The following is a 25,191-nucleotide window of genomic DNA, read 5'->3' as shown; positions in this document are numbered from 1 at the left end:
GATCAACTACCCATAAAAGATGGATGATAATACAGTATAACACAAAATGTCGTTGATGTAGATCACCAACATATACTAAAACCGCTATTGTTAATTTATGGCTCTGGGCCATATTGGTATATAAAGATCTAGGAAGGCATGTAAGATCGTGACAGTAAAAGTTTGTTTAAGGTAGAATTTACGTCTGGTATCTTCAAAAAAAGTTATTATGTCCTTTGTGCAAAACAATTATTCCTAATCCAAAAAGTGAAATGATTTTCTGTAAAATGATTTTCATTGGACCACATGTCCGTTGGTATGTTCGTGTGCGTCATGAGTATGAATCGAGATGAGGGGCGTGGTGGGGGTGACATTGATTACGGCCCCTATTAACGTACTCAGCACGAAAAGGGAAGTAGCTGTTTAACCAATCTTCTAATGTACTGCTTTATACCAACCAATAATGTTTACTGTTATCTGTCAAGTAGTGTGTGTAAACAACACTATGTGCAGTCCACCAAGAGACAGTCATTCTGAACTGGTTATCTCCCTTACACCACAGTTATGGAAATGATTCGATGTATAACAGTTACTCCTCCAATACTGTTTGCATGTAAATTCTCTTTGCTGTCGGAGGTCCGGCAAGAGACAGGCATTCTGAACTGGTTATCTCCCTTGCACCACAGTTATGGAAATGATTCGATGTATAACAGTTACTCCTCCAATACTGTTTGCATGTAAATTCTCTTTGCTGTCGGAGGTCCGACAAGAGACAGGCATTCTGAACTGGTTATCTCCCTTGCACCACAGTCATTGAAATGATACGATGTATAACAGTTACTTCTGCAATACTGTTTGCATGTAAACTTTGCTGTTGGAGGTTCGGCAAGAGACAGTTATACTGAAATGGTTATCTCCCTTCTGCCACAGTCATTGAAATGACACAATGTGTACAATACCGTACAAAATGAAACAAATACTTTATTTTGAGAAATTTGTTAATTGAAATAAGGAACAGAAACAAATGTTCATTCAATTCATACATACTGCGCCTTCTTATGTTGACATCCTGCACATGACATTTTTGACGTAAATAAGACTCTCCGTGATTTATCAGGATTAAACTGAAACACATAAACAATGTTACAAACAGTATCTTTTACTGAACTATTGAATAATGCAAAACAAATAACTACATGATTTTAGTTGCTAATGTGTTATAAATTAAAAACTGCTGGGATAAAAGTGCTGTTTGAGATAAGCGTGTTTGAGACAGCGGAAATGAGACGTGTTGTCATGCAAGCCCCGTCAATGTGAGGTTTCACTTCCGGAGGTCAGTGAGTAACGGTTATGTCACGTGACACACTCTGTGGACGTTCTGAAAACACATAGCCCTATCAACGTTTAGTCATGTTTAATTATTTCAAGGGTTGACTTTGAGTTTCCGTTGTGAAAGGTGGCGAACGAGGAAGATTTTCAGTGATTTGACCTGCAGTTTAAGTTGGGTTTAAATGCTTACAAAAAACACACGTTACAATAAGCTAATGCGTTTATGGACAAAGAAGTCGCCATGTAGTATAGTTTCATGATTTTAGCAGAGATTTCTCATTGATACATATACTTATGACGGGTGCCACCGGTGGGGCAGTATAAGCTCACCTGTTCTCGAACACCTATATTTTATATTGATTCATAAGCACATGCTCTGACGTCGTATCACATGGCGACAATCACTGGATTATCTGGTCCAGAGTCGATTTGTTTAGGAACAACGTCGTACAGCTGTAATACTGCTGAAACAGATGATCATGGTACAATCACAATTGTACATTCGACTCTGCTTTTAGTAGAGGTTTCTTATGGGTGTGGAAAGTCCTGAATCTCTTTGCCTGTTTTGAATTATCATGTATATTATATGTATTATTCTCTTCAAAATGTTTGGAAATGGCAATTATGTAATACAGCGCCAATGGTTTGTAAACACTGCATCTGTGCTACTGAAGTGATGCATCGTGTGAGTAAGGTTTAACACATTAAGTTTAACACTGCTTAGGTATGCAGAGAATCTCACCATCGTGGCCACTGATCTCAAATACATAGACATGAGTAGATAAAGCCCTGAACTCATAGGTTCCTTTATTGGACATAAAAATACACACGGTGGGAATCTATTTCACCTCCAGAACAATTCTGCCCACCTTGTCAGGTTGTACAAACAATTGAGCGTATATGAACAGATGACCAGTTTCATTAGCAGAGAAACCAGTGATGTAATTTGATTCTGACGTCATGGTAACCTTTGACATCACAATGGCGTAGAAAACCTTGTGATACAGTTATATTGTAGCTATATCTCATAGGAGATGTTGCACATACTCCCCAAGCGATATCTCAAATGGCAGCCAGTTTGGGATTAAACATCACATTGTGTTAGCTTAGTGTTGGGAAAAGGGCGGATAAAGTGTTCGCTCATCACGCCAAAGGCCCGGGTTCTATTCCCCACATGGGTGCAATGTGAGAAGCCAACTTCTGGTGTCCCCTGCGTGATATTGCTGGTATATTGCTAAAAGCTGGGTAAACCCTAACTTACTAGTGTTGGTGAATGACTCAGATGTTAGACCACTTATATGTGTAACACTTCGATGCCATCCCTGGACTATTGTATTGTGATGACAAGCCAAGGGTCATAATTAAGTTACTGGATTCGAACCAACAATTGCAGGATCCTGGACGACCTTAGATACCAATGCATATCTAGTGACTTCCGGCGACGTCGAAGACTGGTCGCCCCCTGCCTCCTGTTTTGTTTAAACAATGCGGTTCTGACCGTGACCGTGGGGTGATATGGTGGCAGCTCCGGATGTGGCCTGTGTGACTGCAGATGAAGGTGTATGGTAGGTCGTTCATTTACGTATATCACCATACCCAAATAGCTGATATTTTGTCGCATAACTTATTCTGAAAACTGCCTGTTACTCACATGGTTATGGTATACAGATGACATAATGTGTACTTTATATAAATATTTTCTGAAACATAATCAATTAAATCAACCCTTATCAGGCATGCATTCTTTTTGAAGGACTTTTGCTGACATCTATATCTAATTAACAAACACGGCACACTTCTTGAAGGAAATCGACACCATTTGTGAAAATAACATTTTGTGTAGATTTAATTTCCTTGTATCTGTGTTTTGTTTTTTCTAGTGAAATAAGAAACCCGGAGACAATGAGAACACGCTGTTACGATTGAATACCTAAAGGTAAAGCTGGGTGCATGTTATCTCCTCCTGAACGATGCGAGTAAAGTGGAGCTGTAAGATGACCTATATCGGTTTTCTCATGCAACTTCCAGAAAAAGATATTTTGTTTATTACAGACATGACAAACCGAAAGGGTCTGACCCGTGGCATCGCTAAACGTTACGTCAATGTACGCAGCATGCTACAAACGGTATTGGTCTTCATTGTTGCTACGCATCAAGGTATGTAAAGTCACCTAGCCCTTACAAACGGTGTATAAAGTCAAAACTATGACAGTAATAACATGGGGGTCCCGATCAGTGTTAATTAGAAGCTGAAGTTTGACGTCCTTCAGTCACGCATCTGTAGTTCGGTTTGCAAGATACAGATCATCGTTAGGTTGAAATCCGGATTCGAACCAGTAACAAATATGCAAATAAATTATTGACTAATTTAACACCTCGGCAATAGGGGAGTTCATTTTACCAGTTTTCATCCAGGCCACTTACGTTTCCATCCTTAGTTTACTGTATGACCTGTTTCATAAGTCACTGTTGCTATTTGCATTATGGAGAAATTGTTTTACCTATCATGACCGATTTACAGGAGAAACCATAAGACTATCCTATTAGATTTGCACAGTCGTCATTTTCTTTGGCTTTCCGGTTTTTGCGATATTACACAGTTATATTTTCTGTTTGATTTCGTCATGCTATTGTTTGTTCAGGTACACCATATCCGTTCGGGACGTCTTGCTCTGACTGTGGCGGCAACAACGTGAGTTGTGTTAAGGGCTTGTGTCTACCTCGATGTGTTTCGGTGACGTCATCAGGTGAGTGTGACCAGTGTCAGGACTCCAGGTTCTATGGAACACAGTGCCAGAACGACTGTCCAGACACCTGTCTCAACTCTCGCTGTCAGGTTACCAACACCCGTGTCGTGTGTAAAGATGGCTGTGTAGCAGGCAAGAAGGGAGATAATTGTGGAGTGGATTGTCCAATAGGCTGCCTGAACTGTTTCCGTTACAATGGTACCTGTTTTGGTCAATGCAAATACAACTTTTATGGAAAGAACTGTCACAAATGTCCAGCAAACTGCATTAATGGCTGTGATAGACAGTCGGGCACGTGTAACGGTTGTCGGACTGGTTGGAGGGGCGACTACTGTGGTGTAAAATGTCCGCTGTGTGTGAATTGTGCCAATACAGAGGGATGTAAACAGCTCTGCTCTGACGGAATCTATTATGGTGTAAACTGTCAACATGGATGCCCGCTCCACTGTGACAGCTGCAGTACACCAACACAACCGTGTAAGGTGTGCCAGGCATGCAAGGATGTACTTACCCCATCAACAGGTGTCTATTATAAAAATATTGTTCCAGTTATAATTGGATAAGGATCCTGCTAGTTGTCTCAGTTGCTAATGTAGTACAATCAATCTGGAAAGTAAAGAAGAATAAAGACACTGTAGTTTATGTAACTTCTTGACTTCAGAGAGACTTCAGTGAGTGAGTGAGTGAGTTTTGTTTTACGCCGCTTTAAGCAATATTCCAGCAATATCACGGTGGGGGGACACCAGAAATGGGCTTCATACAGTGTACCCGTGTGAAGCAGAGAGACTTCAGAGAGACAGTATAATGGGAACGGATGGCCCAATCGTCTAATCATATAAAGCGCCGCAATTCGCTGGGGAGAGTTGCGCCCATTGGGTAATCCAGAAACCTATGATCCCGGGTTCAAGTCCCAATGCGTCCAGATTATGTTTCTCAATGTGTTAGCGCCATGCTCAAGCTCGTTGGTTTTAAGTGGCTGTCTAAAACATGGTTTTCCTCGCAGTTAACCCTCATATGACTCGAATTATTATCTTGTTTAAGGGCTCCATACTCACACAACCACTCACTATACAGAAGTATTAATATGGAATTCAAATATGTCCTTGATTGTTTTCTTTCAGGTTCAACCTCCATTCCGAATGTGCAAAAAGAATCAAATGAGACCCTAAAGCTTGTGTGTGCTGTCTTTGGAACACTTCTGTTCGGAACATTTGCATTAATATTGTACAATCGATGTTCAAAGCTTATCAGACTCAATCAAAGGTACAGTTGGCAGTAATTAGAAACATGATAATAAAAATAATTAATAATGAAAAAGATTTAATCTTCATTTCCTGTTTAAGTGCTGGACTTGCTTTTTCAGGCCTATATGGAACTGGAGACGACTTTTTGAGAGAAGATCTGCAAGAGGACGTGATGTAGATGGTGGCGGATACAGCGGGTCTACTGTGTACAACAAGTACTGGGAGATCCAGGATGAAGACATAGACTCAGCTACAGAGGCAAGGACATCTGCCATGGACGAAACCGGCGCCTTAGAAGATAACCGGGGAAGAATCTTACAACAGGCTCCGAACAATGACGTGATGGCAAGAAGTACGTACGAGAAGCACAGGAAAACTACCGAAGATAAAACTGGACACTGCAAGATCTTGTTGAGGCCGGTTGGGAGTACTCCCTGTAGTGCACGGCGAGCAGCTTCTTGTGACCTTGGGAAGCCAAACAAACCAGACGAAACAACTGTTCAAAGGTCGCATTCGGACAGTGAATCTGAGTTTCTTTTTGCAAAATACAGAAACACAGAAAATGAGTCAAGTTTAGATTCAGTAACTTTATTTGGACAAACGTGTGATGTGACGAATGTCCATGTGAAGTATATCACAGCAGCAGTTGTAGAAACATCCCGAGATTCTCCAGTTTAATCAGTCATCGCGGAAGAAACGTCTATTGTATTCTGCCTATCGATCTGTAGCCACGTCTTAAAAATAAAACTTCCAAGTAAGCAAGTATGTCTGCATAATGTTTTTTTGATAAGGAAAAATATCTTTTTAAATAGATATATAATGGACTTTGTACACTTGCCATCCGGTATCTCGATATGTTGAAGTGAAAGAGTCCATGTGGAAAGTTCGAGTAATGGCTGATAGGTAACGTATGTGTAACGTCTGTGGTACAATGGATTAACTTAACAAACATTTAAATGTGATTATTTAGTTCGAACGACAACCGGACTGTAAAGGGTGGTGACTGTTATTTGTTTCCAGGATAGTGTTATTACTATTTCTTGGAACTTCATCGAAACTGGTCCCGAAAAAAATAGATTCAATCACCTTTATGTGGTGAATACTATTAACTTCAAGGCTTATTAGGGACGGTGGGGTGGCCTAGTGGTTAAAGCGTCCGCTCGTCACGCTGAAGACCCGGGATCGATTCCCCACATGGGTACAATGTGTGAAGCCCATTTCTGGTGTCCCCCGTCATGATGCAGCTGAAATATTGCTAAAAGCGGCGTAAAACCATTATTCACTCATATTGCTAAAAGCGGCGTAAAACCATTATTCACTCACTCACTCACTCACTCACTGAAGGCTTATTAAGCGTGGCGTTTTGACATCAGGGTTCAATCTCAAAGCCTATGAAATTAAAGTTGGATGTAATTCATTTTAAACCCGACATCTTGGTCGGAAGCTGTATTCAATGTACATATAATTCAGAGCAACAATATCGTTGAATGTGTCATGGAAACCTTACACATTGGACATCACTGCATTGTGACCCAGGGCCTTTTGTCGCAATTATAAGTACAAAATACATTTCAAACAATACCACCGCGGTTAGTTTAGAAATGTACAGATGTACACATGAAATACATTTTGCGATTTCGACACTGTTTTCATCACATTCTATGTTATAATAAGTAAAAACAAAATTCATGGAACAAAGTGAAAAGTGTTGCTTTAACATCGAAACATTTTGAATGCCGGAATCAGTATTGTGGTTTCAAATAACTTGAGGTCCAGATCATGCAATGCATCAATAAATCACAATCCACTGAGCAAACGCATTTTCAAAGGCAATTTGTACCATATTACTCAAGCACATATTAAGTCCTGTTGTATGTAAATACAGTTAGGACGTTAGGCCCCTTTACTAATTTCGTGTTTCCATTCAGTGGGGCAGATGGTTACTTTTGACTGCGAGTTTCATCTATTCACTACTTTTATCATTATTTATGACCATATATGGCCATGTTATATTCAGTGTATTCTAGAACACGTGACGAGTGTCCTGCTTGCTCTCTCTGTGAAACCGGCATTTTTTACATTCCCAAGAAACATCACGAAGGCGAAACTGAAATCTATTACAGGGACGTTTACAATAATTGTATGTTTTTATATGTAAGGAAATAGAAATTACAAACACCATTTGGAGTTTATTTTAATATGTTTTAACAGTTTGATATGGTGAAATATGTTTCTGAAATCATGTGTTAGTTTGCTGTTTACCCACCACACTCAGAAAACATTCTATCTGTAAACTCTCGAATCTGGGTCAGAAAATCCAATGATTGATATCACCAGCATAGATCAATTTAGTTCAACAAATTTAGCGAGCCTGACCATGCAATCCTATTGGTTGACTTTAACCACAAGCGTAGATATCTCTCACAATTATGTATTGTGTATCCATCACCGATTTCCACGTGGCCAATCATCTAGGCAGGTAAATACTCGATGTAGCCCGAACCGAACATCCAGGATTATATTAATTCAAATCTTCACCTTACAAGTTGATGTTTACATGTTATCTTCCTGTGTACGTTTACATCAGACAGACAGACAGACTGACAGACAGACAGACGAACAAATGAACAGGTAATCGGTAAACAATAGAATATAACAAGTGTCAAGTTTATACATTGGCTGATGTATAATGCGTTCATGTAGTTTTGGGGTGGTTAAAATCTCATCTTTGGTTCATTTACTACCGATCAATCATCGAAAATAATTGGTTAGCCTCATTTATGAAATTTGTTAGACATTAAAATAAGGGGAAAAATGTAGTTCTTCTGGGTTTTGGCAAAATTTCACATCTTTAAAAGGATGACTAGTATGTTAGGAACATACATTTCTTGGAATCTTTAAGATAGATAGAACAGGTAATCGGTGTAGAAACAATAGAATTTAACAAGTGTCGAATCTTTTTGTGTTCGTTTATATATTGGCTGAGTATATAAATGTGTTCATATACACTGAAATATTGCATAGGTTTAATGCTACTAGGCGCACCTTTTTAATGAATATTCCGAATAATATGTAGTGTAGGAGGCTAACGTCAGGTCAGGATCGTTGAGGCAAGGAGGAAACTGAAACTGTCATGCTGACTGCGAGCTGCCTATGGTCTGGGTTGAGAAAAAAGAATCAGTAGAAATGATAAGGCATTATATACTTGTAAACATATCAATCCACTTTTAATGTAAGTTTATTTAGCATGAAGGCGTAAACCGCATCAACAGTTTGGCAGTAACAATACCTAATGTTAAGCATTGTTTATCAAATACTTTCTTCTTTTCTTAAGCATGATAAAGAAACAGCATGGTGGTTATTTGTTTTAGAATCATTGTTTGTTTCAATCATCTTCCCCATGTGTTCATATTTACAATACACTGTTGTGGGTAATATCAAATTCCAACAGTACGAAATGAAGCAGATTTAAGTGAAAACGATGTGATTCATCCTCATACTGGTATATGTATATCTAACATAATACCAGGCTGTCTGCCTCTCTTGCTCATGTGATGGACTGACCGTGGAAGTATCTAGGTTTCTGTAATTCGGCTCTGAATAAATACTAGACTAACGCTTATTCTCTGAGTATATATAAGTTTGATTGTAACAAATAAACCCATTTAAATTGAAAAGGAGCCCCAGGGAGATCCTGAACCTGGAGAAATCTAGACTTGCTTCATTTAGGGCTTAAGCATTGCAGGGAAGGCTAGGCTGTTGGAAAAATGATATGGTTCAGGGACTGTGAGACAGACAAATAAATATCAGTCAGGGTTGGCTCAATATGTCACTGTAACCTATGTTTAACATAGGAGTTGACTCATCGTTCAGTATTGGTTTCCGGGTGTATTGGTTTTGGAATAACTGGGTTTCTGCGTATTTTATATGAGGACAGCAATGGGAAATATTGCTATACAGACAGAAGACTCTGAATAAACCTTGAATATCACACTGACTTACATACACCCAATCAATTTATGTTTAGCTGGAGAGGAAGAATTGGAAAACAATCGGTTTTAGGGTATGAAAGTTAACTGTTCTCAAATATTTTCACTAGTTTTACCATACCATAGTATGAAACCAACAATGCTAGAAACATGACACCCTCAAACTTGATAATAATTTGTGTGTGTGTGTGTATATATATATATATATATATATAGTGTGTGTGTGTGTGTGTGTGTGTGTAAGAGAGAGAGAGGAGAGAGAGAGAGAGAGAGAGAGAGAGAGAGAGAGAGAGAGAGAAAGAGAGAGAGAGAGAGTGTGTGTAAACAGTGTAGTCGTCAAACAATACACAGAGGACCCAGATCGCTCAAGGCCTGAGGCTGTGCGTGCGACGTCACATATTGATGACGTACAAATCAGGACACGTCATCTCTGCAACAGATTTGTCACTGCAACTTTCATCAGAGACCATCAGGAACCGTTTACGATGGGCCCACAGACATGCCAGATTCGACTGAAAACAGGTGTGGCAGAGCAGAGCAGGTGTGGCAGAGCAGAGCAGAGCAGAGCGTTGTTTGGGGTGGGGGTCAAAGAACGTCAATATGTTCCAAATCAAACTTTGCCGCAATCAATTTTTCATCGTCTGTATTGTAACCTAGTTGGTAGCAGTATGGTACACAGCTATTTTCATAACAATGCACACACGACTACCATTGTGGGATTCAGTTAAAGTGCCAAGTTTAGATAGGCTGTGCATCCATGTACATGGTGTTCATATATATTAAAATAATATATAGGTAATTTATATGAATTATAAAAATAACTTAAATACTTCTAGGCGCACCTTTGTTAACCAAACCTTTAGTAAATGAATATTCGAATAATATGTAGGAGGCTAAAGTCAGGATAGTTGAGTCAAGGAGGAAGCTGAAACTACCCTGGCGAGCCGCGTCTGTATTCACGTCAGTATTTAGGACAGGACTGCTATACAGCATATACACTGGGGAGAGCTAAAAGTAAGTTTACTTTGGTTCCAATATTGTAGCAAATATAATAGGTTACGTTATAAGAGCTTAGCCATACCCAGGAATAGATGTTGTTAAATTGTATGTCAAGAGTATGGTTCGTATTGCTACGTGACACATCTAGTGTACCGGGTGAAAATACGCCTTGTGATTTGTCAGTTAAAGATATGACATTAAATGATGTATTCTGTATGGCATGTATCATATCATGAACACAACATTTTCTGATGATCACCCAGGTTGATGTAAGACAACGTTTTTTCCTCTATAAATTTCATGTCCCTTGGAGTTTGTTTTAACTATGTGTTTCTATATACGACATATCACCAAATTCTAAAAATGTAATTCATCAAATTTGTTTGTATATTTCATTCAAAAATTGGGAAAGGGCTAGTGTTAAGGAACAATGATCCTACCTCGTTAGGATGAGAACGCCACAATAACTCAGTGCGCCTAGTGGCTGCAAGAGCTGTATACTCCCCTGGGAGTTGAGATTGATAATACGATCTGCCGTTGAGATTGACATCCAGTGATCGAGGGAAAAAATACCAGCGCCTTGATCATGCACTAGTTGCCTGGATAGGTGCACTATATAAATGTCCTATAATAAATAGCAATAAAATAAATAAACTCGATAACTCAATTATTCAATTTTGTCTTACTTCATAAACCGGATGTTTTGTGTACAGGGTTCGAACTCCTTCTTAAGCATTATACATTACACATCGGTCCTTAAGCTATAAGCAACATATATAGCTTTACGCTGAAATACCGTATTGTGAACTATAATTATGCTATAGATGTTTTAAGTATTTACTTTGCAGTTGTTCAAACTGCATATCACAGTTTAACTTACACAAATGTGACATTCCGAAAAATATGCATGTCACACACACACACACACACACACACACACACACACACACACACACACACACACACACACACACACACACACACACACACACACACACACACACACACACACACACACACACACACACGTTGGTATGACTTTATGTTATAAGTAAACTTCAAATCCTTGCGATACATAGTAAATGTTAATGATATCCTGTTTCTTTGGGCAACACACATTCAAAACATTTGGAATAACAAATGATATATAAAAGCAAGATTCTATGTTGATATATCACCCAATGTCACTAATCTCGTCGCTATCCTTGTTTTGCAGAACAACTTCACAATGGACGCACGTAATCCACGATGCCATTACTGGACAACCCATCGTCTTTCTACCTCTGTTTTTCCTGAACGGTAAGAGGTTTTCGTTATTTATAAACTTGTTATTTATGAATACACAATGCCATTTAGACAGTGGTCAAATGTAACATATGGTATATCAGGGATTACACTTTCTTAGTAAATTTACAGATTATAGTACATTTTTGAGTTGCATCCCATCCAAAATTATAACCCATGCTCTAACATATGTAAGTTTTATTCATGGTGTGTGATATGATACGTTTCCCCGTTCGATACAGAATATCATGCAGATACTCTTTTATCTACATCTATAAGGTTGGAAAATATATTTGAGACTGGAGTCATCACCAACGTCTGTCAAATATTGCCATTCAGGATGAACGATTGTCTTCCACCGACCTTAATGCTGCTCAGCACGATACTTATCCATACAAACAGGATAATTTTGTCTACTAATTAATTTAGTGAATCTCACAAAAACTAAACAAACATTGTCCTGGGCGAAAGAAATATGCTAGTCTGTGGAGCACTTCCATTCCTCTCTGAATGTTTCATGTTCAGAAATCGTGAACACTATGGCAATATTACAGATGTTTAATTTGTACATTGAACAGATGGCATACAATATTATATTTTCCATTCAACAGTTTCTTCTACAAGCACACCTTGTAACAACTGTGAAGGTAACAACGTGACCTGTGTTGACGGTGTGTGTCTACCTCGCTGTGTCAATGTGACGTCATCTGGAGAGTGTCTCCAGTGTCTGGACTCCAGGTTCTATGGTAAACAGTGTCAACATGACTGTCCAGACACCTGTCTCAACTCTCGCTGTCAGATGAACAACACCCGTGTTGTGTGTACAGAGGGATGTGTGGCCGGCAAGAAGGGAGATAACTGTGGAGTGAACTGTCCTACAGCCTGTACACAGTGTGAACGTTATGGTGATGGTTGTACAGGACCGTGTCAGAATCCCCAGTATTACGGTCAGAACTGTACAACACCTTGTCCCTCCATCTGTACAGGTGGATGTAATAGGATCACAGGGGAGTGTGGCAGCTGTGAGCCGGGGTACAGAGGGGACAAGTGTGATGTTACCTGTCCCCCCAACTGTACAGGTGGATGTGATAAAGACACAGGGGAGTGTGGCAGCTGTGAGCCGGGGTACAGAGGGGAATACTGCGACATATGTGAAGAAAACAAAGGCTTGTGTATTTTTTAGTAGTTTTCAGATTCATCCGTGTACAGTATATTATATGTTCACAATGCTTTGAAATGCATCTATTTTTGCAAGACATTAATTTAGTAGCGTCAATTGAAAAATACCCGAGACAAATGGGGATACATTTCTACCCATACAGGTGCAAACCCACGTCTTTGTTTGATTTATGTGCCATCTTTAATGATTATTTTCCTTATATGCTTAAAGAGTCATGCCATGCAATAAACTGCACCAACTGTGGCGGTAAACAACGTGACCTGTGTTGACGGTGTGTGTCTACCTCGTTGTGTCAATGTGACGTCATCTGGAGAGTGTCTCCAGTGTCTGGACTCCAGGTTCTATGGTATACAGTGTCAACATGACTGTCCAGACACCTGTCTCAACTCTCGCTGTCAGATGGACAACACCCGTGTTGTGTGTACAGAGGGATGTGTGGCCGGCAAGAAGGGAGATAACTGTGGCGTGAACTGTCCTACAGCCTGTACACAGTGTGAACGTTATGGTGATGGTTGTACAGGATCGTGTCAGAATCCCCAGTATTACGGTCCACACTGTAGAACACCTTGTCCCTCACACTGTACAGGTGGATGTGAATAGAGACACAGGGGAGTGTGGCAGCTGTGAGCCGGGGTACACAGGGGACAAGTGTGATGTACATTCAGGTGTGAGCTTCTGTCTCTATGGAAATTGAAATGTGGTGGTTCAATATCATTTACGGAGTGAGTGAGGGTTGTCAGGTTAAGGGGGGCGTTATATTACACAAAGTCGAAATACCATTTCACACGATCAATAAGATTTAACGATACTGTCATGATGTATTGAAAAATGAGAACCCCTGTTACCTACCCCCCTTTATCTAACATCACTGCAGTATGTAGAACCAGCAGTCAGCAGCATATATATGTGTACTTGTTCTCTACTTACAAATGTTATTTGCCCTATAGAGTATAAATAAATAATCTAACCACATATGCCCCTCGTCAATAAATATCGCACCACCCACATTTTTTCTCTAAGTAAAACTGGATCTACAACCTTATAAAAATGGTGCTTAGAAAAGCACATTAAACTGTTTAGATGGCCTCATGTGAGCGTTCAGTCAGAAAATTGACAACACAAGACCGAAGTTGAACAATTATTGAAGGTTTCGTTGTAGCAAACTGAAGTTCACTCAAATCGCCGTAAAATAAGGTGAAATAAGTATGGCTGCCGGTGTCGTTACAACAGACACACATCACAGTTCACAATTTAATAATGTCGAACACACTAGTAAGGTCCACAATGACTGGCTAACTCAGTATCTGGTGTAACCGCCTCGCACTTGGATAACATTTTCTACACGCCGTCTCATGCTGGCCACCAGACGTCTGATTCTCAGTTGGGGGATCTGCTGCCACTCATCATGCAATGCATGGGGCAATTACTGAAGGTTCTGAACTGGAGGATCCCTTGCTCTCACTCTACGTCCCAAAATGTCCCACAAATACTCAATAGGATTCATGTCTCGACTTCTGGCTGGCCATGGTGTCTCAATGGTGGTGTGTTCGAGATGCTCAACAACAGCTCGAGCACGATGTGGTCTGGCATTATCGACCATGAAGTGGCGAGGGCATGGTTATTGAAGTGAGGCACTACAGCACCGTCCAGTTTCAAGTTCTGGTACCTCTCTCCATTCAATGCCTCGGGAACTGCGATGAGGTCAAGTTTACAGTGATAGGAACAATACCACCACACCATGGCGGATCCACCCCAAATTGGAACTTCAGCTGATCATATGCTGTGCCTCGCTGCCTCCAAACTCGTGCCCTCCCGTCTGTATGTTGCAGCAAAAATCGGCTTTCTTCGGACCAGTGGATCCTTCTCCATGTCCTCAGGTTCCAGCTAACACGTGCTTGGCACCAGGCTAAACGGGCATTGCGGTGCCGATTTGTGAAGGGTGGACGTCGTTGGGCATTTCACTGGTTGGTCCAAATCAAGCTTTTTTAATCAAAATTTATGCCTACAATCAAATTTTAGCTGCGTCTGCCAACATAACATACGCCAAAAGGAGGCTATGTGTGTACTGCATTTATAGCAAACTGACCCCCGGAACATGCATGCTTAAGGCAAGCATGCACGTGCAGCTCGGAACAGGATGTGTTTGTGATATTATGATGACGGATGGTGTCGAATATTACATATGTACGTGGAGTATAACAAAAACCCGAACATTATATTTCTACTTTGACTTTCAAATGGGTGGTGCGATACTTTTGACGAGGTGTATATTTATGAATACCTTGACAATTTTGTCATTTGCATGTATTTGTTTGTGTTCCAAGAAATGTCTTTTAGGTCGTCTGTTTATTGCGTAGTCCTGTGACAAACAAGATTGAATTATTTTGAAGGTCATACTTCGTTACTGATATGGATCGGAAGTGTGATGCTTGCGGTGGTTGTAGCTGCATCGTTTCTCTCTCTGATGGCGTTTTTGTGGAAGAAGTAAGTGTTGTATTACACATGTACTAATATGAAATATGTTGATTTCTTAACAATGGATGGAAACATAATGTGTCACGCGTTAAAGTATTAGAATATAACATTGAGTACAATAATTGCAGTTCAGCAACTGAATATGGTATTTCTGAGGAAACTGTTTACCATTTGAGAGACCTTTTAAACGATATGTTATTGTAAAGCTTTTAAGTAATATGTGACTGTATTTTACATTTTAGGAGAAAAAAGAGAAGACTGAATAAGTCCCAAGACAAAGAGATGACATGCGAAATGAATTCACTAAATAACAATGATCTGAAGCCTTATGATTTCCAACAGAACCCTTCATCATCACAAGAAATGTTCACAGCTTCATGTCAAGGTATGTATTTAAATGTGTGGCGTATGTATTTAACAGACTGTATTAGAGCATTTTTATATCTTTATTTCAATTATCACATATTCCCTTCAAACATATACATTCTTTCTATGCCCTTTTGAAGATGTATTCTTAAAGATACTCACAATGCATAAATAAAAAAAAAAAAAAAAAATAGAATAAAATAAAATTGTAAAATGTATACAATACAATTTATGAGGTGATCAATTGATTGAGTATTATGAGTTGTCAATGCTTCACAGATGATGACCTGCAACGGGTGATCCTATGTGAGGATCTGATAGGTGAGGGGTCATCCGTGCAGATAATAGACGAGTTCCAGGTGAGATAGTAACAATGTTTAAAAACATAATTGACAATATGTTCTCATGTTCATGCATGTGTTCATTTCGCCTTCTGTTATCAGATCATATATTTTCTAAACTGTTTTTTCCAGAGGCTGTCTTGTCCTGACATCGAAAATGCAAAATATGGCTCTCTGGATGACAACGTCACGAAGAATAGATACAGAGATGTATTGCCATGTACGTTAACATACGGTCACTACCCTAAATTTGTGGCTATGCTGTGGATTAGTATCACTTAGTTTAGTGTATTAGGTCTATCATTATTGTTTTGCATTTTCATATCCTTGTATTTACTTTATTTCTGAAAGTAATAACAACCTTAATTACGTATTTAAAAAGAAATATATGCTCTGACCTGTGGTAGTCGTTTGTACACTTATTACATCCAAGCAGTTAAAGGCCAAGCTCATATTTTTAAATTAGTGAATTTTTGGATCGCCCTGTTTTAATATATTTGCAGATGACGCAACGCGAGTGTCCCTCGAGATTGACGACAAGAGTGAAAGTGATTACATCAATGCCTCATTCATCGATGTAAGTATACGCACCACTTAATCCTTTGAATAAACATGAAATGCGTTTTCGTTTGGCATTTAATAATCATATACTTTTGGTCATATTGATGTTACATGATATATAAAATTGACTTTAGTATTTTTGTACCTGCTTGAGAGATACGTTTCCATAAATATGTACGAACGCACTGGTTTTGAAATTTCATGATTTCCCCTAGCTACGTATCACACCATTGAAAACACTGGAAATTGCATTACTAAATTACTTTCAATGATGATTATTTCCGTGTGCATAGAATGTTATTGCTATATTCCAGGGGTACAAAGAGCACATCCAGTACGTGGCAGCCCAAGGTAAGTTCAAAGGGTCATAAACCAACTGAATTATCTCCCACTACTCCTTGATATACTGAATAACATTGATAGATACTGTAAAAATACAATTACGTAGATGCAAGACAGTCTCTATACATGCAAATAGGTTGCCATATTTAGTGCAACCATAACGATGCATTCATTACCTCAAACGCCGTTTAATAAGCACTGCGTTTCAAGTTTCAGCATTGGAGTTCTTTGAAATAAAATACATACTTGTAAGGTAAAAGGAAACACAAAATTAAATTACAAATTGAATCATCCATTACCAAAACAAAAGCGAAGCCAATTTAATTTGCCTGCTGTATATGCTTCTATTTCTGTGTTACAGGACCCTCAGTAGAAGTCGTAGCGGACTTCTGGAGGATGATATGGCAGCTGAACACCACCAAGATTGTCATGCTAACTAACCTTGTTGAAGCAAGGAAGGTAACACATTCATGTAGAGCAATAAACATTTAACAGTATGCCAAAAATATCTACTAAATACCGGTGCTGAACTGACACTCTATAAAGATATTCATACAAACGTAATATGTCAGGTGGGGAATGAATACTACACAACATATATTTGAGCTAATATGTGTTGAACTATGTTACACTTAGGTGAAGTGTGAGATGTACTGGCCTTTCTGCAGCTCCGATTTCTCAACCTATGGCAAGGTGTACGTTCAGTGTGTTGAGGAAAAGGTGTATAAAAATTATACTCTCCGGAAACTAGCGGTTTGGAAGGTATGAGTACATTTCTGTCGTCAGATTACATTCGCTGGCAATTGTATTCTCACATACATATTCTCGCTCGCGAACCAATTGCAATAATTGTTTTACGACAACTAGTCAAACAATCGAAATTTATTGGCGTATGATATTCAGTGTATAAGTATGCTTCTATTTATGTAACCTGCTTGGTGTTTTTAGAAGGGCAACTTGTGCTAAATTTAAATAAATTTATAAACGAACATAAGGTACCATGTGTTTTGATCTGCAGTTTTTTGTGCGTGTTTTTTTCAGGAACACTCTGACCACAGATTAATCCGCCAGTTTCATTTTACCTCCTGGCCTGACCACGGTGTTCCAGGGGAGACAACTGCAATTCTAGATTTCCACAGGGTTGTCAAGGACACAAAAACAGATTCATCTGGACCTTTGTTAATACACTGCAGGTACTGTGTGCATACACTTCATAAGGAAGAATTTCTCACGGCAATTTTTTGTTTCAGTTTCAGAATCATGGCATTTCAGTCTCCGTGTGCGAAAATACAGTGACAGTAAATGCATTCAAAAATACAAAAACGATGCCAGGGTCAAAATCGTCGAAAATTTCCATTACGCAGACTGAATATTTGATTTAAAAGCATGAGATGTCAAACATATTCACTCAGTATACGTTTTCAACGTAGATAATTTCGCCGGTAAAATGAACAGAACGAACACAGTGAGGAATGTATAATGTTAACGCAAGCAATGAATGTAATGAAAATGTAATGTAATAATTTAGTGAAATTGAAATACCATATAATTAATAAACAGTTAACGAAGAATACGTTATACATGTCCATCATATTATTTATAAAGCTTTAATTCTATGTGGTTACTGAAATGCACATACTACTATCCTGCTAGCACATTTCATGACGCTGGTACAAAGTTTACCTCGTTAATCGGGACAATACCTTTCTCAGTGGATTGTCCAGGTTGGTAAGACTATAGAATACCGGATACATTCCGTCATCTTTGAAAGCACACGAGTTTACTTAGGGTTAGGGTAAGGTTTAGGGTTAGGGTTAGGGTTAGGGTTAGGATTAGGGTTAGGGTGACGTGACACTAAACAATATGGCTGGTAGGTATCCGGTATTCTGTAGGAGTACCGTCCACGTTAGCCAGGTTTGCATCAGTGGTCCGGAAGACGCATCATGTATACATTTACATGTGTTCGCCATGAAACTGCATTTTCCCTTTTAAAGAATAATCGTAAGTTTCACTGCATCACATTTCTCAGCGCTGGCATTGGACGCACGGGAACCTTCATTGCCTTGGATTATCTACTTGACCAGGCCAGGGAAGAGGGCCGAGTATGTATTTACACCTGTGTACAGAACCTCCGCCAACAGAGGATGAAAATGGTTCAGACACAAGTGAGTTCAATTTCAGTTCAGTTTATCAGAGCTTCATGTGCCATCATGCATATTATATCCTTCTATTTTTGTCAGCGATATCTTTCTGACAAGACCTTTTGTTTACAAATCGAAGTGTTCTTTTGGCCATCGAACCCAGATAAGCCAGACACGTTTATTTGACCCTGGGGTCAGTGAAAGTGAAAGTGAGTGACATTTAAAGGACATGCATGTTTCCGTTGTTACAGCTAGTAGGTCACCAGTTTATAAATATGAATGCAAAGTAAATATGAATCTGTTATACATAAATACAATAGCAAATGTCCACCCATGTGGAGGGGGATTTGAAACAAGCATATGACATCTATCAACATTCGACTATTATTGTAAATGTAGAACAAAACAAACTGAATACACCAGTTTAATACAAGATGTAATATATATTTGCATGGAACACATTCGTTTATCATGGAATTTACATTATACCGATATTATGACAACCAAATATCAAGAAAATATATTTTGCCTGAAACAATAAATCGCTAATGACAACATTACACGAATAAAATCCATGTTTGATATCTTCAGGAGCAGTATGCGTTCATATACAAGGCACTAATGAGTGCCCTGGAAATAGCAGGGAGTTCACAACGCTACCAAGAACCAATAGCAGTCCTATGTGGGGACTGTTGGCGACAGAGAAAAGGCAATAGCAGGTATATATACTTGAAGTTGAATACATAGTTGCAAATTACACCCGACGATGCTGAAAATGATGTTTTGGGGAGGTAGGGAGTCATCAAAAACATGTACTGAGGGGGATAAGGTGGGGGTGGGCGAGGTATGTGTGTGTGTGTGTGTGTGTGTGTGTGTGTGTGTGTGTGTCTATCAGCAATTTCGTACATGTGAATATTTAAGATTTTCGCTTAAAACTTATGGGGCATAGATTTAGCACATGACATGACAACAGTTGTGTGTGTGTATGTGTGTGTGTGTGTCACTTTGTACATGATTTTTAGGGTGGTCATTCGCATTGTACACACTTATCCATAACAATCATCATCACCACCCACTCACCGCTAGCCATACATCATGATCGGTCCCTAATGTCACATTAAGCATACATGTGTTTTGTATTGAATTAGTGCTTGTTAATTATACGAATGTCCCACATACAATCATCAGTACCTCTATTTTTTACTTCAGGTCTAACGCTAGTCTGGTGAAGAATGACCCCGTGTACCAGAACCTGTGGAACTCGCAGTTACACCGCAGGACCAGCTATCTGCCAGTAAGCCCGTCACCTCCTCTTGAAGAGTATGCGATCATCAGTGAAACCACCCCGCCCCGCCTTCACAGATCGCTGAAGTCCTGTTCTATAGATGTAGATATGGACACATGGATGGATACGTCGGTTTAACACTCCATTCAACTCGATAGAGAGTGTACATCTGGGTAGAACATCTTGTCGATGGTGCAGTGGTATGGGGCCGTTTTCACACATTTCTGACAGTTTGGATTGGCAACTGAACTGAGGACGATTCCCATATAACACTTTCAAAATAGGGTAGCATATGACTTAATTAGGTTCCATTTGACAGAAGGTCGTTCATATTATGACAATGTGTATATAGTAATTCATTTGTTATACTTTATTATTTATCTGTTTATGTATGAAAGGAAATGGACACAGAAATGTTTATTGGCAAAGCATTTGCGTGTTACATGTACTGAATGTATAAAGATACATGGATATTGATCTCTGGCCATATGTGCTTTCCCTGTTTTGTACAGTGATGTTTAATAATTTCTGATGTGTTACATACTGTTGCCACTTGGAAAAACGACACGAAGATGCAGAAGAAAACAACAAGTTTGTAGTTTAGTGTTAGTAATCGGCGATATGTAAGAAATTGAGTCTGGATCAGACAATCCAGTGATCAACAGCATGAGCACCAGTCTACGCAAATGGGACAAGAAGACATGTGTTTACCATATCAGTGAGCCTGACCACCCGATTCCGTTAGTCGCCTCTTACAACAAGCATGGGTTACTGAAGACCAATTCTATCCTGGATCTTCACGAGTTTAGTTATCTGTTGTTCAGTGGTGACAATGTAATTCATGTATTTTTGTAACTATAAATCATGAATTTATGTTGAATATATAAATACCTTCCAATACAATTTGTATAATGGCCTCTAACAGTAATAAACATGTTTTTAAAAAAGAAACTGTTTGTCTTTTAAAAGTGCCAAAGAAACTTTTCATGCACTTGCATGTATGTGCAAATTGGCCTTACAATCTCTCCGATTTTAGAGGTTAACTCCCTTCCATGATTCTAAATCAGGCTCTGCAGAGTCAGGCGCCGAATCGACGGCATACAAAGTCAGCGATCTGACTCACTCTTGCCTGTGTGTCGTATGTCTGTTTGTCTATCTGTATGTGTGTGTATGTACTAGTATGTATGTGTGTCGTCTGTTTGTCTGGGTGTCGTCTGTATGGTTGTCTGTGTGTCGTATGTCTGTCTGTCTATCTCGTCTGTTTGTCTGTCTGGGTGTCGTCTGTATGGTTGTCTGTCGTGTGTGTCTATCTGTGTCTGTGTGTGTGTGTGTGTGTCGTCTATTTGTCTGGTCTGTATGTATGTGTGTCTGTCGTCTATGTCTGGGTCAGTTGTCTGTCTATCTGTGTGTGTGTGTGTATGTATGTGTGTCGTCTATTTGTCTGTCTGATGTCTGTATGGTGTGTCTGTCTGTCTGGTGTCTAGTCTGTGTGTCGTATGTATGTGTGTGTGTGTGTGTGTGTGTATGTATGTGTGTCGTCTATTTGTCTGTCTGGGTGTCGTCTGTATGTCTCCGTGTGTGTGTATGTGTATGGTCTGGACTGTCACCTAGAAGTGTGTGTAATAACACGTCATGGTCTGGGTGTAATGTCTGTCTGTCTCTCCGTGTGCGTGTGTGTATGTATGTATGTGTGTCCTTCGTATGTCTGTCTAGGGTGTCAACACATCTGTTTGATGTATGTGTGTCGTCTATTTGTCTGTCTGGGTAACTGTGAAGTCGTCTGTAAGCTGACCTAGGTGCCAACAACAACACAGTTTGACATCCCTGACGGGCCAACAAGACGGTTCCCTCGCCGCCCTGTATACAAGGAAGTAACGACTGAGAGTAATCAGAGTTCACTGTGTTATCTCCCACTTCCGCATATCCGTCGTTTAGTGCACGTGACGCAAACCTTCAGCACCAACACATTGAGGCCTGGGACACATTGACCCTATCGTATCAAATACAATATTATGTCCAAAGAATCGGTTGTCCACGGAAATATATCAGAGCTGAATTTCCTGGAGCCAGAAATAATGAGAGTGAGTCGGTCACAAACTGGTTTATGTTGTGTATCAATACGTATATTTGTGTTACACGTGTATCTGGTACAACAAAAAACCTTTGTCAGTCTGTTAAATCACTCGTCGACTTCATTACTACCCGTCTACATGCACACGTGTTACGACCCGGCTGACTGGTGACAAGCAAAACAACTATCTAGTACAACTTCTGTGATATAGTGTGAAAAGGCACGTCTTGAACGGGGAGTAGTACACGAATTTATAGAGATAAATGCACTTTACAAAACAGCAAGTCTATTTCACTGTATAATTTCGCGTGTTGTTTTCAATGATTTATTTCTTGAAATGCAAATGAAAGACGAAGTTTCCTCAACGAAAGTCCAAACAAACATCCGTCATGTGTTTGCATAACACCATCCCCTAGTTTAACATGGTGAATTTGCAACAGGATCTAAAACGAAACATTTCCCGTTCATTGTATCTCGAGACAGGCTCTTGACATGCATTCTAATTTCCGTATCGAAACCTAAAGGGTTAATTCATCAGAGAAAATATATCAATACAGTTTATTCAAAATGCACTCTTGCGTTCCATCAGCACAATGATATACTTGTCTCCCGTCATACAAGTATAGGAATCACTCACTCATGTGTGAGTGAGTGAATATAGTTTTACGCCGCTTTTAGCAATATTCCAGCAATATCACGGTGGGGAACACCTAAAATGGGCTTCACACACTGTATCCATGTGGGGAATCGAACCCGACGAACGCTTTAACCACGAGGCCCCGAACCACGTGTGACAATATGTATTGATCAAATATTATGTTCTGAGGGTAATGTGGCACTACATGCTCAGTCATCTGAGACGCCTTAACTTGCTGTGCGGAGTTCCATCTTTGGCGTGATACTTCAAGCTGACACGCCAAGAGGTATCTGCAGTACTACTCAAACCGACCCTTAACCCAACCCATTCACTCAACCTCCACAGTTAACCGTCTTTCTGCTACAGAGGCAACGAAAGGCGTATAAATAAATTCCCACACTCAGTATGTCTTTCTCCCTCTAAACATACCCATACACCTTCTCACACCCACACACACCTTCACAAACACACACACACACACACACACACACACACACACAAAACACACACACCCCCACAAACACACAAACACTGATAGAAAGACACTCAATCACGCACATTCTCAGTCACTCACTCACTCACTCAAGCACGCACGCACGTACGCACGCTCTCACTCACTCACTCAAACCATCTCTCACAAAAACACAGCACACGGAATTGCGGAAATAAATATTTCCTCGTGTGAGTAATTTTATATTTGACCCAGGATCCCCGAGGAAGGACATGTTTCTGTTGAAGGATATTTGACTTAAACATGGACAAAAACAAGCTGTATTAAAGGTGAGCATGTGTGCTATAACTAATTGTGATGTCGACATGTTGTAGTAGACTCTGTTCAGACGGTGTCGAACGACAATCTCTGCTCACAGACAAATACCAGAACCTTCTGGTTACGTGTAACAGTGTCAATAGCTAATGACCTGTATTTACAACATCTGTGAAATGTATCATCACTTTATAGCTGTAATATATTTATAGTTTAAGTCGATGTACATCACTTTCATACAGTGCAAATGGTAGTTGGTTTGATCTGTTTCAGTTTCTGTCATATTTGAGTTGGATGGACAGTAAGCTATCAGCAGCAAGCGTTAACATGCTTCTAGTTGTTGTCGTAACTTGACAATATGTGTAACTGTATGAGTGACACACAGCGTCCACGCTGCTTCTTCGTGAATTAAGTGAGTTGCCATGCCTTTCTGATACACAGGGTCGGCAATGTAAATACATTGTATAAAGTGTATATTTTAGTTGAAACTGCCATTACACGTTAATCATAGGTACGTTACGCTTAAAAGAAGTCAATTATGGAAGCGTATTTATAAATTTATAAATAGTAATATATACGCAGATGGTACTTTCACAATGTATATGCAGTGAAAATTACGCACACAGACAGTGTATACACACACACACACATACACACACACACAGACACCATTGTCAAATATGAAAACATACAGTCATGTCACGGTTGATAAGGTAACTAGATCAGTCATTATGAATTAGGCCATACGTTACAAAGAGTGATCAATTGTCGATTACCGAAGGTTTATATTTTTTCTACTTCCACCAAGGGTGGTACATGAGTGAAGTGGAAAAACGTTATATACACATATAATGACTGACTGAGTTTGGTTTTACGCCGCTTTTAGCAATATTCCAGCAACATCACGGCGGGGGACACCAGAAATGGGCTTCACATATATACACATATACAAAATTGTCACCAAGAGTAGCTATTTCTATAGTAGATTATGTTATTATAAACAATAGTTGAGAATATGTTCTACCAAGATGTGACTATAATCTACGTTTATATGAGCACCCTTTACGTTGACGTTAATATGTTTTCATAGTTATAAATATCATTATAATTTGAATCTTTCTTGCCTTTTCCTCGTGAATACACATAGAGCGAATTTGAGCAACATAGAAATGCCAACTTACCTAGGATCTATTTCTAACAAAACATAAAAAAGCCAAACAATTACACTGCCTGATAAAATCCCTGATATTACCCGTTCCACAACGCTAAACTAGATGTGTGCGACATTATAAGTAACATATGGCATCAATGTATTTACAGAACCATGAATACAAACTGCACATGTAACGAATGTGAAGGGTTAACTTCCAGAGAATGCCAGAATCTTTGTGAATGTGAGTACATTTGTTTCAGGTCCAAGCATGTTACCAATTGCCATTTAATTAGGGAATTTTG

At 39.4% G+C, this 25,191-nt stretch overlaps 3 protein-coding genes across 5 annotated transcripts in view; all 3 read left to right on the top strand.

Annotated features, from left to right (window-relative positions):
• Positions 1-21,224, top strand: part of LOC124289762 — a 123,958-nt gene extending 102,734 nt beyond the window's left edge. The window contains exons 6-17 of the mRNA XM_046726408.1: positions 15,142-15,235; positions 15,469-15,611; positions 15,872-15,951; positions 16,066-16,153; positions 16,437-16,510; positions 16,809-16,845; positions 17,198-17,295; positions 17,473-17,598; positions 17,878-18,029; positions 18,866-19,001; positions 19,569-19,696; positions 20,187-21,224. Of these exons, the coding sequence (XP_046582364.1) occupies positions 15,142-15,235; positions 15,469-15,611; positions 15,872-15,951; positions 16,066-16,153; positions 16,437-16,510; positions 16,809-16,845; positions 17,198-17,295; positions 17,473-17,598; positions 17,878-18,029; positions 18,866-19,001; positions 19,569-19,696; positions 20,187-20,400 (1,370 nt within the window). The 3' untranslated portion in view covers positions 20,401-21,224. The remainder of the gene's footprint in view (positions 1-15,141; positions 15,236-15,468; positions 15,612-15,871; positions 15,952-16,065; positions 16,154-16,436; positions 16,511-16,808; positions 16,846-17,197; positions 17,296-17,472; positions 17,599-17,877; positions 18,030-18,865; positions 19,002-19,568; positions 19,697-20,186) is intronic.
• On the top strand, positions 2,548-6,061 carry LOC124289768 (multiple epidermal growth factor-like domains protein 11). 3 transcript variants are annotated; one of them, XM_046726430.1, is made up of 5 exons: positions 2,548-2,873; positions 3,361-3,465; positions 3,951-4,577; positions 5,177-5,318; positions 5,419-6,061. In XM_046726430.1, exons 1-5 carry the CDS (start codon positions 2,861-2,863, stop codon positions 5,975-5,977), a joined length of 1,446 nt encoding a protein of 481 aa, XP_046582386.1. In that variant the 5' UTR covers positions 2,548-2,860; the 3' UTR covers positions 5,978-6,061. The 3 variants fall into 3 exon arrangements, with proteins under 3 accessions (XP_046582386.1, XP_046582387.1, XP_046582385.1); XM_046726431.1 differs by lacking the exon at positions 2,548-2,873 and adding an exon at positions 3,158-3,244; XM_046726429.1 differs by lacking the exon at positions 2,548-2,873 and having other exon boundaries at positions 3,254-3,465.
• The window catches only part of LOC124289765 (receptor-type tyrosine-protein phosphatase alpha-like), a 34,754-nt gene continuing 19,768 nt past the window's right edge, over positions 10,206-25,191 (top strand). The window contains exons 1-3 of the mRNA XM_046726419.1: positions 10,206-10,302; positions 11,504-11,586; positions 12,183-12,203. The gene's annotated coding sequence lies outside the window, so the exon portion shown is untranslated. The remainder of the gene's footprint in view (positions 10,303-11,503; positions 11,587-12,182; positions 12,204-25,191) is intronic.

This window comes from Haliotis rubra, unplaced genomic scaffold (genome assembly GCF_003918875.1).
Source record: "Haliotis rubra isolate DU_JTF1 unplaced genomic scaffold, ASM391887v1 Scf449, whole genome shotgun sequence".
NCBI classification, from domain to species: domain Eukaryota; kingdom Metazoa; phylum Mollusca; class Gastropoda; order Lepetellida; family Haliotidae; genus Haliotis; species Haliotis rubra.
The sequence above is the reverse complement of the archived record's forward strand: the minus strand, read 5'-3'. Positions and strand labels throughout refer to the sequence as shown.